The 15,068-nt window shown below is 48.7% G+C and overlaps 1 protein-coding gene across 3 annotated transcripts in view; it reads right to left on the minus strand.

The window, feature by feature from the left end:
- Window positions 1-909: 909 nt before the first annotated feature.
- The window catches only part of XPNPEP1 (X-prolyl aminopeptidase 1), a 53,409-nt gene continuing 39,250 nt past the window's right edge, over window positions 910-15,068 (minus strand). For all 3 annotated transcript variants that reach the window (XM_044240474.1, XM_044240475.1, XM_044240476.1), the window contains 10 exons: window positions 14,899-14,949; window positions 13,496-13,554; window positions 13,281-13,358; window positions 11,331-11,402; window positions 9,745-9,805; window positions 8,191-8,260; window positions 7,150-7,323; window positions 6,131-6,207; window positions 4,836-4,934; window positions 910-1,475 (listed from right to left, as the gene is read on the minus strand). In XM_044240474.1, the coding sequence (XP_044096409.1) occupies window positions 1,347-1,475; window positions 4,836-4,934; window positions 6,131-6,207; window positions 7,150-7,323; window positions 8,191-8,260; window positions 9,745-9,805; window positions 11,331-11,402; window positions 13,281-13,358; window positions 13,496-13,554; window positions 14,899-14,949 (870 nt within the window). In that variant the 3' untranslated portion in view covers window positions 910-1,346. The remainder of the gene's footprint in view (window positions 1,476-4,835; window positions 4,935-6,130; window positions 6,208-7,149; window positions 7,324-8,190; window positions 8,261-9,744; window positions 9,806-11,330; window positions 11,403-13,280; window positions 13,359-13,495; window positions 13,555-14,898; window positions 14,950-15,068) is intronic.

The raw sequence follows: 15,068 nt of genomic DNA on the forward strand, positions 1-15,068 counted from the left end.
GATGTTCAGTGTTAAATTCAGACTGGAAGCAGTTATCTCTAATTTTTTTTCACTTTTTTTTAATTGACATATAATTGACACACAGTATTATATTAGTTTCTGCATACATACTCATTTACATACATATACTTGCTCTGTACGTTACTGAACACTTAACACAAAGAAAGAAACTAGAGAAAATATCTAGCAGATTAGTAGCTCTATCTCCAGGTTATGTCTTAGGGTGGGCTCCTTTAAAAAAGCAGGTCCTAAGACAAGGATTTATATGTAATTGGTTTATTGGGGGATGGTCCCAAGTAATGCTGGTGGGAAAAAGGGGAAGTGAAACCCAGAAGGAAAGGAAGAAAGCGAAGGTGTGTTCTGGAACAAGTTACCATGGTAGGCAATGGGGCTCCATCCCACTGGGCAGCTGCTTGAGATAGTGCAGCCCACACCTCAGACATCCCAGCCAAGGTCTGAAGAAGTCTGCTCTCCCATACCCATCCCAGACCATGATGGTCCAAGGTCACAGGGACATCAGCTCTTCGGGACTGTTCCAAGTGTGAAAGTCCCCATGGATGGGGTGTCGCAGGCACTTGCCACAGAGCGCTATGTACAAGTGAGGAGACAGGAGGGCTGCGGCGCTATGGTGCCATGGTGGGGGGCAAGGGGAGAACCCACAACACGTAACACAGGGTGGACCATGTTAGACTCACTTTCAACATTATACTCACCAAAATTAAGTTTTCCAGAGAAAAGAAAAAGGCTTTCCAGTTAAGCCAGACAATACACGGGGAGGCCAGGGATCTCTCCTCAAAGGGGACCTTCTGTCTAGACAATGTGTCCCCCAAAGGCCACCAGCCCTGGAGATGAGCTCCCCTAAGATGCGACATAGACACTGCTGAGAGGAAAGACACGGCTGAGACAAAGCACATTTGGACATTTTATTCACTGATCATAAATACAGTCTCATGAATCAAGGTGATCATGAATAATGTACTAGCACCTGGAACTTGACCATCAGAGAGCAAGCAGTGTTTCACCATCACTGGCCAGAGAACTCCCTGCGGCTGCTCAGGGCATCTCCCCTGCTCGAGTGCTCCGCTTTGCGGGGACCCTCCTTCTGGTGCAGCAATTTTATTCTTGACTAGTTCTCAACAATTAAAAAAATCATAAAAGATTGAGTGTTTGCAAGAAAATATCAAAGAGGATAAGAAGATTTTCAGTCCTTCTTAGAATCTCAAAGTAAAAAGGGGAAGTAAGGAAGGAGAGGAAAGGGGACAGATGTCAGGGATCTGCCAGGTTTCTTCCCTTCCCCAGAACGTTCTACAAAAAAAAAAAAAGAAACCAAAAAAAAACATGAGGCATTAGTGCTGCTTGGAGATGGGCTGTGTCTCCCTGATGAGCCACTCGAGAGCTTCCTGGCGGCCCTGCTTCTGCAGTTCCTTCCCAATCACTTCCCTGCAGGTCAGGTGGTAACTGTTGAGCCAGTCGCACTATAAGATGGGAGAAAGACAGGCAGTGTTCACACCTCTCGCAAAGGCTACACTACACGGGCAAACAGGGAGAGGCCCCCAGGCACAGAGATCACGAGTTGAGAGCAGAGATACACAAAACCTTTTCTCCCTGCTCACAGACAAGTGACAAATTTCCCTGGAAATTGAAGGGACAAGGCCACAATGCTTACGGTAAAATGCTTCCAGAACAGTCTAGTGCAGTGGACCGGCAACAACTGTGAAGAAACTTTAATTCCTGAGAGCAAGTCATGGCTTTGGGCTTCCAAAGTGCAGAGTAACCTATACCCAGGCATACTTCCCAACAGGCCCCCCCAGGACACGGTGGGAGGGACGGGGCAGGGGGTCTGGTAGGTCCTACACCCACTTATGTGGCCTCCTTCCCTTATACCTCAGCCATCTCGGGGTGGCAGTAGAGGAGAGGGGGGTTGAAAACTAGCCCCTAGATGCCTAGTAAGACTTCTGCTAAGAGACACACCTGAAGGTGTCCCACCAATGCACTGAGTTTCCACTGACGAAGCTGAGTAAACTAGGATGAGCTGAGCCCCCGTGGGTGGCTATCTGAATGCAGCCCAAACCTCTGCTAACCAAGGACTCTGGTGCTTGCAGGGTGGGGCCGGGAGCTCAACCTTCAGATGCGTGACAGAACATGTCCACCGCCCCAGCAGATGTTTTAAAAAGAGGTAAGAAGGAAGGAGGTCTGACAGGACTTGGCGCCTGGGTTGGGGTGGATCCATTCTGGCGATAGTTCTGTGCCATAAAAGGGTGAATTCTCTCCTCTGGGGCAGGGCAGGAGTGAAGCAAGTTCTACTCAGAGGATGACCACCCGTTCTCTTCACTGGCCAGGAAGTGAGCCCGTCCCGACACTCAGCTGCGGTGAAGCGGGCAAGACAGCGGCCATCCGTGCCGCCGCTGCAATGACCCACACGCCAGCTGGGAAGGCGGTGGTGTTACAAAAGCACGGGCACTGGGGACTCCAGTCTGGATCAGGTACCATGGACGAGCTCAGGGTTGAGATGGGCAGACAGATACAGTGGAATTGCCAACAGGCTCTGACCCACCCAGGGCTCCACTCCCCACTGGGGAGAACCTACTGGCCCCTACTGGGAATTGGGGAGCGGAGCAGGGAGGGAAAAGCAAGCAAACTGCTATGGGTCAGGCAGTGCTAGGAGAGAGCCAGCGGTCCAAAGCAGCCAACCCTGGTGCCAAGGTGAAACTCCCAAGACCCTTTGAGTTGTACGCACAGCCTCAGGGGGCCCAGACCAACATCCCAAGGCCCTGAGAATGTGTATCAGCCCATGTTCATGAGCAAAGTCCTCAGCTGCCACCTCTGATAAATGACGGGAATGCAAACCCTAAAGGTCCCAAAAGTCACTGAAAACAATCTATTTGGGAGACGGTAAAGGACATGACCAAGTATTTTAAAAGCCAATTGGAGAGACTCTGGTTGTGGGGTATTACTGTGCCTTCTGACAGAATGAAGCCCCAGAGTGATTAAGTAGTATAGAGAAGAGATTTTCTTTTTTTGTGCTAAAAGAGATAATAAATGTACTCTGCTTGATATGTTAAATACATCTACTGTTATTTGTAGGAACTTGCTTATGATCTAAGAGTAAGAAGCTATTATCTGCCCTATAAAAACTAATTGGCAGAAAGAAGAGTTCAGTGATTCGGCTATGCAAGGTCTAGTAATGAACCACTGAGTACGAAAGAGCCCACAGGTCCATGTTCAATGTCATGGGGTGCACTGAGTCAGGTTAACAAAATTTCTCCCTCAGGGAAGAATGGCCTCACTCAACCTTCCTCACGCACTGTTTCTGTAGATAAAATTGTCACTGGGAGGAATGCCCCCTGGTTGAGTACACAGCATGTGGCAGCAGGGACTGCACGACCTAGAGCTGTAGCAGGAAGCCACAGCCTTGGGCTTCCAAGAGCAAAGTGACTTCGTACTTGGAGGCTCCCTTGCTAAGACCCTGGAAGCTGTACCTGAGGCGATGAGAAGAGACCCCGGCTCCTGTGGTGCACAAAGGATTCAAGCAAGTGGCTTCCATGCCTGTTCATGTATTCTTGTCCCCCTTCCCCTAAGCCAGGGACCGCTGGAGGGACTCTTCCTGCCAGACCCACACCAGACACTGGGCCGCTAACAGGCTGTTTCCTGTCCAGTGCCAGCAACAAGCTGAATAAACCCGCATCAGTCCGCCTCGCTGAGTGGGGGTGTCTGGCTGCCCAAGCAAGGTTAAGCTGAGGTGCCCAAGCTAAGCAGGAAGCAGATGACTTTTTTTGTCACCCCTCTGTGAGCAGCGTCAGGCAGAAGCAGCTTCTGGCTGGGAGAATCCCATTCCACAGTCCAACAGAAGGGGCCTCCTCGAGCCTCAGAGGCACCTTTCTCTCGTGCCAAGCATGAGGGCACACCGCGGAGGATGGCTGAAGAGGCACCTCACCACCCCTGGGGTGAGGCCGGGGCTGGACTGAGTAACAAAACTTACTCCTACAGTGACCTGCCATGCTTGTCCCGCCCTTGGCTCCCATCAATCATCTGACGTTGGCAGGGACTTCTGATCACCTGCCTTGCTCTGAAACTTGGGTCCTTCTGGCTTCTGTCTTCCTGGCTTGGGAACTGTTTGGTCTGTCCAGTGCTGACTGTTCCCACCCAGTTTCTGGCCCCGTCTCTGCTCTGATTTTGATCAGCTGCCTGATCCCACAAGCCTTACTCCGGGTCCCGAGGCCCGCCACCTCACCTGGCCTCGTGGGCCTGGGGACCCGGCACAGGGTCTGAAGGGGTTTCATAACATGTGTCGCTCTAAGCCTGAGAGTGAGCACCACTGGGCTCCTAGCTTTATGAAGAGCTTCACAGCCCGGAGTGACCAGAAGAGGAGGCCCCACCTCTCTCCTTGTCTGTGTGACAGCTGGGCATATGATAACAGATTTTGCTTTTCATTCCCTTAATGTCTCATTCAACATGAGAAAACAATCTGGTATATGCAATGGCCAAGAGGCCCTACCACCCATCTGGCTTTTCAGAGGGAAGACGCATGGCCTACGGTTGGCTAAACGCTCCCCCGCGCAGCTGTGGCTCATGCCCTCAAGGAAAAGCAATGGTGAACTAATCCTACTCATGACACCTTACGGCGCCCACCCCCCACCCCCCGATGGTGCAGGGTGGACTAGCTCTACCTGGAGAGCCAACAAATACAGGAGAAACATCTACAGTCCTCAGGAGACCTTGGATTTTCAGACTCAGGTGGCACAGCCCTCTGAAGTAAAAAGTGGGAACAGACGAGAGAATGGAAGGTAGCTCTCCACCCCAGTCCCACTCTGTCTCCTCCAAGCCACCCTCATTACCTCTTTGTCTGTTAGAGAATCCACATCTATCATTTTGGTCTGTATGGGAACCAAAGTTAAAGGTTCAAAGGTCAGGCTTCCCCGGTTATTGAAGTTATACTGTTGGAAAAGGAAGAAAACAGAAGCTTTTACTCCTCTCTTACCACAGAGAGACACCGTGAAGTCATTCCCACCAGACATGACCACCCCCCAGGGCCAGGTGTGTGACTGGGAACCAAAATGGGGTTTGCTGGTCGGCATCTCCAGTCGGCCCAGGAGGCACAATGAACCCAGCTGAAGCCACTGTCCTGGAGCGGCCCCATTGTGTCAACAGCTGCCTTCGGGAAAAGCCGAGGGGCTCTAAGCAGCAGGTCCCCAGGCTAACGTCCACTGTGATGGAGAAGCAGTAGGGGCAGAGCATGGTGGTGTCTAGACAAGGGGCATCACTGCTTTTGGTTGCAGACTCTACTAGAGTGTAAGTCCCCAACATCACTTTTATTTAACAGTTAATCATGTGTCCTCCCTCAACAAGCCAGTCCCATCTGGTGACAGGTAACAGGTTTGTCCATTCTACATAGTACAGAATGGCCAGGGCACCTGAGAGTGTGCTTGGTCTCTGCTCCTGGAAAGGCCTCTGGGAGTGAGGGGAGAGGCCACTCTCAAGGATGGTGACTTCGATGTGGAAGCAGAGAACAGAAGCCTGCAGGCTGAGGAAGCCACTTGCCTCCAACTATTCAATCTCCACCACCACCCGCAGAAAAAGAGTGAACGGGTCTCTAGTTACAGCCTAGCACCTGAGCCCTGGCACCTCTTGGTAACGGTGAAGGGGAGAAGGTGAAGTGCCTGTCTTCCGGAAGGAAACAGACCCGTCTAATCACGAGCCTATGGGGCCCGACCCGCCGGGCCCCTCAGCTTTACCCGACAGAATTCATCTGAGGCATTTGCTGAAAATACAGTTTCCAGGCCCTGGCCCTGGGTCTGGGTCTGGGAGCGGCCTTCAAACAAGCACCTCCCCCACCCCCAGCATGTGTCCCCCTATCGTAGAGGAAGCGTCATGACAAGGAGCCCCAAATCCCATCAGGCAAGGGCCTGCCTGGCACCCCAGGAATTCCAGTTCCGGGTCCCAGTTCATTCCAGAGTTTCCTTCTAGCTTCTGCAGAGGACAGTGATTTCCAGGAGACTCTCTGGTATCAAGGGGAGGAAGCTCCATGTTGGCTCCAGAATGGCACATTCTTGGCTCCAGAGACAGACAGCCTCGTTCATCATCCCTCATTAAGAAATAAGGAAAATTTAAAAATAAACAGACCATTACCTACCTTGGTCTTCACAGGGACCACCAGGACAACATTTTCAATGCGAATTCCAAAAGCCCCGTCTTCGTAATAGCCTGGCTCTAGAAGCAATCAAACCCAGAGATGAGAAGCAGCAAGGCACAAACACATACACACAGGCGAGAAGCGCTCACTCCTGCGGTGACGGCCCCACCGTGGAGGAGGAGGGGAGACAGGCCAACAGCCCACTCAGCCCCGGGGTGAGAGCCCAGGACATCTCCGCCTCCCACACGGCCACTTCCAACAGGTCCTCAAGGAACAGACTCTAAAGGAACAGATTCGAAAGTCCCTGAGAACTGGAGCCAGGGCCAGGAATACAGTAACAGAGGATTGACCAGACAAGTCCCGGTGCTTATTCCTAAGACATAACGAGGCAAGCATTAAAATACATGCACAGAGGGGCGCCTGGGTGGCTCGGTGGATTAAGGCCTCTGCCTTCAGCTCAGGTCATGATCTCAGGGTCCTGGGATGGAGCCCCGCACTGGGCTTTCTGCTCAGCAGGGAGTCTGCTTCCCCCTCCCCTCTCTGCCTGCCTCTCTGCCTACACAAGTAAACAAAAAAATCTTTAAAAAAATAAATAAATAAAACAAAATAAATGCACAGAGATGTGGTAATGACCTGGGAAGAGGAAGTACATTAAGTTAAGAAAGCTGAATACAAACAATACATCCGGTATAATCTGAAGGATTAGGAGAAAAGATATCTACGAATATGAAAGACCCAAAGCTCACACATCAAACTATGAAGGAAGGGCTCACCTGGGTGGCTGGATTACTAATGATTTTCATTTTTTTACATATGCTGCCCCACAGCCTCACCTTTTCTAAAATGAACACATATCACTTTTATAATCGTAAAAAGTTGTTGTTCTTGTTTAATTCAAGGTGACCAGAGGGGGAAATTATATCCAATTTACTTTAAGATAATCAAAAGCTAAGAAACAACAGAGAACCTTCCAACAGGCTCGAAGACCTGAGCCCACCCTGGATGGGAGGGACACTTACCATCAGTGACTATCATGCCGGCCTCCAAGGGCTCATCGGAGAACGTTTTATAACTGATGCCACAAGGACCCTCATGAACATTCAGAAAAGATCCAACACCGTGTCCCGTTCCGTGCAGGTAATCCAGGCCAGAATCCCACAAAGCTGAGCGGGCAAACGAGTCAAGAAGGTGTCCTGAAAGACACATGAAGAACCACTCAGGGATATTTGTCCAGTACTTTTCAATTTGCAAAGCACTTTAGAGATTAGATTTATTATGTTTGGCTCCAGAAAGTGAAACAGAAACCAGCGGGTAAAAGTTACTGGAGGGTTCGGATTTCAACCCAGCACAAGAAAGAACTAACAGAGCGCTCCTAAGAAAGCCACTCCCCAGCCCGCCAGAGCTCAGTCCCAAGCTGGAGGACCGTATGTCCAGGAAGCCAGTACAGGGGCTGGTCACCTGCAGCAGCTATGGGTGTGGGAGATACACGCATTCCCTTCCCAGGCTGGGACCCTGAGGGTTCAGAATGACAAAGAAGAGACTCTAACCAGACTGCAAGGAAACAGATGCCCAGGGAGATGAGTGCAGACCCGATCTAAGCAGACTCAAGGCCCAGGTCTTGTCAACTCCCCGCCCAATGCCCCATCCATCAGTCCTCAGGCAGACTGGTATATATCTGAAGTCAGGTTCCCAGTAAACTAAATCCCAACAAGCATCCCAAAAGGAGACAATGGCCCAGCAAAGCAGGACAGTGAAGAGGGTGCACCAACCAACTTGCTCTTGGGCCTAGAGGCCTTCATGCGCTAGCCGCCCTCTCCCGGGAGCCACCTGCCTGGGTCATCTGACACCTCAGGTGGGCAGGAGAGAGGTACACAACTGACATCATACCAAACCGAGGCCTGGCTCCCTGGGAGGCACTCACTCCATGCAGCCCTTGCCCTGGCTGGGCCTAAAGGGGCCAGGGCTGCCATGAAACAAAGGACATGTCCTTCCACTCAAATTGAGACATGTCTGGTGCCTGAACAAGAAAACGCCTGCCAGATGACAGAGGAACCACCTACCTTTGGTTCCAGTCGGGAAAACGGCTGCACTCACAGCTATGTGGCCCTTGAGGACATATGTGAAGCATTCCTGCCAAAGAAAACCCAGGGGCAAGTTGCAGAACGAGGACAGACGCTTCAGTCCTGGAGCTTTCCGGCAGCTCAGAAAACCTTGATTCTGAAGGTTATTAGCAATACCACAGAGATAATCGGAGGAAAAAGAAAAAACTCTGGAGGAAAAAAAAAAAGCTTGTCCATGGGACCGATTTTCTAGAAACTCTTGAAATTAAATTTAGTTAAAAGAGAACCATCAGAGATGACCCTACAGGTCCTTCCCTTGAAATGAACATTCTGTCACACTCCAGCTGCACCTGAGAAAGACGAGCAAAAGTCACAGAACCGCTGATGTCACCAGCTAACAGTCACCGAGCTAACCCTCCGGGCCAGGCATGGTACTGAGCACTGAACCCTTAATCCCACGAGGGATGCCGGAGATGCTGCTGTTGTCCCCGCTCGACAGAGAAATTAACTAGCCTGCCGGACAACGTAGTTCTTAAGGAGCAACAGCTGGCCTTGAAGCAAGGCAGTCCTGCAGCAGTATCTATACCCCTTCCTGATCTTGGACTCGGGGGGGATCCCTACTGCCTGGAGAAGAAAAGTGCTGCTTGGGAGGTTAGGGGCTTGCCAGGAAGGCGCAGAGCCCGGACTAAACCCACACTGATCGAGCTGGTCGGGAGCTCTGTACCCAGCATGGAGAGAGTCATAGCAAAGGTATGTGGAGCCAAGGTCAGATTCTTCTAAGGCGCTCATGCCTGCAAACAGATGAGGCACAGGACTAAAAGTATGAAGTGTGCTCTGCTGCACTGTGTGAAACTCTCTTCCCTGGATAAACTCCCTGCAGGAGCTCCTAGAAAAACAGATTCACTCAGGGACTCAACCGGCGTCCCTGGGTTAGTGACTGATCTGGGAATTTGCAAGGGTCGTGGAACCTTTATAACCAGCCCTGGAGGCAGGTACTCGTACCCCCACGTTTATGGATGTGTCTCAGTGCTTCACTCAAGGTCACAGAGCCAGCAAACAGCTGAAGGACCTGAAGTCCAGTCTCCAGACTCCTACCTCACCGCCATCTCCGCCTCTCCAGGCCAGACAGACCACAAACTGAGCAGTGCAGACAATTTTAGAGGCTTCCTGAGCTAAACCTGTAAGTGGAAATGCTGAACTTGAAAAGAGAAGGGGGGAGGTGGCTTTCAGAATCAAATCTAGACGCTGTTTGTAAAAAGTATACATTTCACTCTCCCACTCCCATCCCCAAAGAGATTTCCTGATTCGAGAGAACACTGACGCTGTTTAAACTTGACTTTGACTTGCTTTGACCTTAGCAGACAGAATGCTTTTAAGATTTCTCCAGTAATTAATTAAATGGACATCATAAAGCAGATAAGCCTGACTCCACAGTAATGAGCTATTTTACTATCCCACATATAAATTTTTCCTCATAATACAATTCCTTTCCATAAGAGCAATGCTGTTCTTAAGAAAACAGAGAGGGCTCTCCAGTTTTCTGCCCCACCTTACCTTCTCATAGGCTGTGGGGGTCCCAAAATGCATGGTCCGTGTCACATCTGTCGTCCCATCCCTTTCCAAAGGAAAGGACAAATTAGCTTTCACTCAAAATAAGCTTTGGCTCAGGGGACTTTAGGTGGTACAGTCAGTTAGGCATCAGACTCCTGGTCTGGAATCAGGTAGTGATCTCAGGGTGGGGAGATCAAGCCCTGTGTCCGGCTCGGTGCTCAGCATAGAATCTACTTGAGATTTTCTCTCCCTCTGCCCCTCCTGCTTGTGCTCTCTCTAAAATAAATAAATAAATCCTTTTCTTAATTAATTAATTAAAACAAAGTGTGAGAGCAAGGACGTCCACAGGTAGTGAGCGTGAACTCAGTCAGGTCCTGACACATACACACTCTCTTGGTCTGCCGTGTGAGGCCTGTCTCATGGGTGACACGATCACGGGGTTATAAATGAGAGGGCGGAGGACAAAGGAAATAGGAGCAAGTAGGAGCCTGCTTCTACCAAAAAGGGGCCAAGCTCTAGTTCCGCCCATCAGGACAGCAAAGGAGTGGACCCTACAATTACCCAAAGACCTCTCTTAGAAGCACTAATCCATACTGACATAGAGTAACTTCTGAAATCCTGCTAAAATTTAGACGTGAACCAAAATTTACACCAGTTACCCAATTAATACCCTGAGCTCTAAGATGTTATATTATGAATACAAACACACACATGTCCCAAGGCTAGGCTATGGTTCCCACCCATGTGGCAGAGCCCACTTAATAATCAAGTTCTCCAGGGGCACCCAGGTGGCTCAGTCGGTTAAGCACCTGACTCTTGGTTTTGGCTCAGGTCATGATCTCAGGGTCATGGGATGGAGCCCTGCATAAGGCTCTGCGCTCACAGCAGAGTCTGCTTGAGAATCTTTTCCCCTCCTTCTCCCTCTGCCCTTTCCCCTGCTCTCACTCTCGTGTTTTCTCTCCCTCTCCCTAAATAAAATCTTTAAAAATAAAAAAAATAAATCAGGCTCTCCATCAACCACAGTCCCAACTGCAGTGGCCGCCCGTGCTCTCTTACTGCAGACAACACCCATTCCAGCTCCTTCCATGGTTCCACACCAAGCCCCAGCCAAATCTTGGGCTCTCCTCTGAGAAACTTTCTAGAGGAGGAATATGAAAGCAGCGAGACATGAAGATGGAAATCCAGAAATTCAGAGGCATCCCTAGTTTCTCATTTACTCATTTAAAATTAACCCCCCACTTCCCAAAGTCAGGAGGCTGCTGCAAGTGCAGAGTTAACAGGCAGTTTACGAACTAGGGCAGAAGTCTTTCCAGTGGTTTCGAAAGCTTGCTTCCAGTTATTTATTTAGTATTTAACAACTTCCGGCCAAGAACTAAACATTTCCATCAAACAGTCTTTTGTGAGAAGAGTCACCACTGGATAACTTCAAGCAGGGGTGAAAAAAAGGACAAGACATGAGAAGGATTCCATTAGGGGCTGGGGCACAGTGAGATTCCCCTCTGGGTGCCCTTGGCTGGAGCTTGGCTTGCCCCTATTCAACTTTTTTGACCCAGCACCATCTCCTTCTACGGCGGCTCTAGTTCACTTACTTGTATTGGGCTCCCGAGTCGATCAGGTACACTTCATCTAGCGACAACGTCCTATTCGTCTCAGGGACCGGCCTAAGAAAGTTAATTAAAAATTAATTATTCCACAAATGTACTTGCTGAGTCTGGGAGGAGACATATAAAGCTTCCTTATACTATTCTTACAACTTATATAGGTCTGAAAGTATATCAAAATTAAAAGTTACCCACTAAATTATTTCAAATAATTTAATCTCCTAGAACGACTCGGTGATCCAGTCAGCCTATCTCCCCAGCTGGATAAAGAGCTCAAAAGAAGGAATAATAATATATTTCTTTGTCTCTATCTCCATTTGTGTCTGGAACAAAACAGTTTCATGAAATAGTTGTAAACGCTACAAAAATAATAATCATTAGATGCAAGAGGACCAAGCTAGAATCCTGAGAACTGGGAACAGGGAACACAGCAGCGACGAGTCATCTGTCTCTGTGGCCGGGGGGTGCGTGGGCGGGAGAACCAGACCCCATGTGCTTCCCAGAGCCCCAGACAGACAGGAGGCGAATGTTTCAATTTGGGAGAAAAACTAAAGGGATTTTTATTAGGAAAACGAGTGAATCACAATGTTCTTATGCCGTAGCACTTTTTTTTAAATGAACAAGAAGTATTTTTAAAAAGTGATCTGATCTCCCCGTGCCATTTCCAGACAGTCCCACTGCACTGGGAAATGCTAGAAGGGGAAAGGACATCCCAAGTCTCTGCCCACAGCTGAAAGAAGGACTCCTTCATTGCCAGGCACCACCCACCCCCTCTTCAGCACAAAGGGCATCAGTGATGATCACTCCAGCTGAACAACTGGAACCAGCTCTAGGCCCTGCTTCTCAACAGACTTCCAACAGCCCACGGTGAAAAAATATCAAAGTAAAAACAGGATTCTCCCCCCTTGAGCTGAAAATTTTTAATGTGTTAATTACATGCAAAATTCTAGGATAGTATCCAGCCAAGAAATTCACCACCTGAATTAAACAGAAGACAAAAACTGAAGTCCTTTTTATATTTTAATTTTGGAACAGAAGCATTACTAGGAGAGAACTGCACAATCACATCTGTGACGACGATCTCCCACACACAGGTTCAAAATGTGCCCCAAGACTAAAAGCTCTAAAAGCAGTTATTGGGGGGGGGGTCTCCACCTGTGTACGGCACAGTGAGAAAGACCAAGTGTTCCCCAACTGACTGTACATCACAGACATGGAGCTAAGAACTCAAAATGCCCAACACTAGGCAAAACCACTCGACTGGGCGAATCTGAAGCTGGCGCCCAATGGCTAAGCCAAGTTCCATTTCCCACGGTCTCTGCAGGCAAATGAGTCCTAAACTTACCAGTGCCCCTCCTGTGTCACAGCACAGAGAATGCTCCGCTCTCTGAGTCCACAGGCTCTCGGAGCTCATCTGCTGAAATTCCCCACAGGCTGGGCGCCCGGCTTCAAGCCCGCAGGGAGGGACAAAAGGGTGCTGATCACCTCCCTCACCACAACACGATGCTCCACAACCCAGTGCTAAGTTTTTAAGTATGGCGGTGACAGAGCTCACAAGATGTCTGGACTCATTCATCAGGAAGGCTGCCATTATCAGGAAAGACAAACACTAAAATATTCGGCTCACCATGATGAAGAGCTATGGAATACAGCTTCAGCTGCCTCAGAAGGCAAAGAGGGGGACATCCCGTCTGACTACCTCACGGAGAAGGTCAATACCATACACCTGGGCCTCAGAGGAAGCTCCCAAAAGGCAGAGACTTGGAGATGAAGAGGCAACGAGAGAAAACAAGTCCTCAGTTCCCATCTAAGAACAGTCTCGACAGACTCAAGGAAGTGGGCACTGGGGCCTTGGGTCAAATCCTGTCTCTCCCCTGCTCAGGCTCCCATGCAGAAGCAGCAGCAAAGCCTGGCAGCGAGCAACTCCGCATGCCTTACGCGTAGTGAATGATGGCGCCATTGGGTCCCGTACTGGAAATCGTCGGGAAGCTCAGGTCCACGAAGTCAGCCTGTTGCCTGGAACAGAAAGACACAGAGAGCAGACCGGCTTAAAGGATTTTACCGTGCCAAGAATCAGGGCCCTCTCAGCCTCACGGAACTCACCAAAGAAACAACCACAATGTTCAGCACCCCCGCCACACACGGATCTTTACCTGCGAAATTCCTCGGCTTTGTCAGCAGCTGAGATCTCGGTCACGCCACCTTTGGGCACCTACGAGGGAGTTGCTTATGAATCATCTGGGGTGATAAATTCATGTGCTTCATACAAGTTAAAGAGGATGCATTAAAAGCCTATTTTGTCCTCACTTCCCACATCCCCACTCTGCCACGTACGGGACACAGCTGAGGGCTTATCTTTAAGGAGGGAATTTCCAAAGACGCTCATCAAAGCTACCTAAACTAGGATTTCTATCCTTTCAATTTCTCACTCAGCTACGTGTCTCAGTATTATTATCCTAAAACCTCCCCTAAACTTAATCCATCTAAGTTTAAAAATTCAAAGGCATCTCCTGCTAGGATATCATCCTAAGAAAGTTATCCTAAATAAATAAAGAAGATAAATATGCAAAGATATTATTACAGGGTGATTGATAATAGCAAAAAAAAATTTAAAACGATCTCAACACTTGAAAAGAGGAGGAATGGCAAATCAGTCTAACCACGAAATGCAACCTCTCTACTTGGATCCTTTTTTTTTTTTTTTTTAAATGCAAACAGAGCTGACACACGATGCGATGTTAGTTTCAGGTATATGACACGGTGATTCAGCATCTCTGTGTTATGCTGTGCTCATCACAAGTGTAGCTACCATCTGTCACCACACAACGCTTTTACCATTTGGATCCTTTTCTACAGGCCTCCAAGCACGTGGAGAAGGCTCACACTATCGTACAGAGTGAGTAAAATAAAATACAAAATCACATCTATGCACTGAGAGACATGTAAAAATGATTTACACAGAAGAACACCAGCCAGAGGGAATAAGCTTAGTTACACAGGTAGGAGTGAGGGCGATATTCTTTTTCCAACTTAAGCTACTTTTAAAGAGTTGTTTATATCATATTTAAAGGGAACATGAGACTGTTTAGCAATGACACAAAGAAATCCCCTGCTGCCAACCAAAAGGGATGAAAAGGCAAGCAACGAATGGCCACGGGTCAATTAACTATCAAAGGTTTTACATCTTAAACTGAAGTCCAAAATGTACACAAAGACCTTTTCCTCTTAATACAGTCAGCTTGCCGATAATGTTATTTTGAGCCATTTTTCCTTATAATGAAATCCCACTTAGTTATAGGACAATGCCTTGACCCAGAAAGGATCCTCTCAGTTAAGGAAATTCTTTCCTCATCTGTATTACTATTTTCTACAAATAAAAAAATTTCTAAATACACACCAAATTTCCAGAAAGAACTACCAAGAGAGAGTCCTAAAGTTAGATCAAGACCTTAGACCTCATGGTCACCAGAGCACGGAGGGGGCCATGGTTAGAATCACATGTTGACAGTTTCTGAATAATGGCCACCCACGTGTTAAACAAAGACTAAGAACCAACCTCTTTCTCTAGCCAGTTGAAGAGTTCACAGAGGGCAACAGCATCTTTAATCTGTGGAAACAACAGAGACTTTTTTTAAAAGAGTGATTACTGAAAATCAGCTGGGCAGATTCAGAGCCCAGCCCCGACGCGGGACTGAGAAAACCGGACCCACAGGGCACAACCACTCG

The sequence above is a fragment of the Neovison vison genome, chromosome 2 (assembly GCF_020171115.1).
Source record: "Neovison vison isolate M4711 chromosome 2, ASM_NN_V1, whole genome shotgun sequence".
Taxonomy (NCBI): Eukaryota; Metazoa; Chordata; class Mammalia; order Carnivora; family Mustelidae; genus Neogale; species Neogale vison.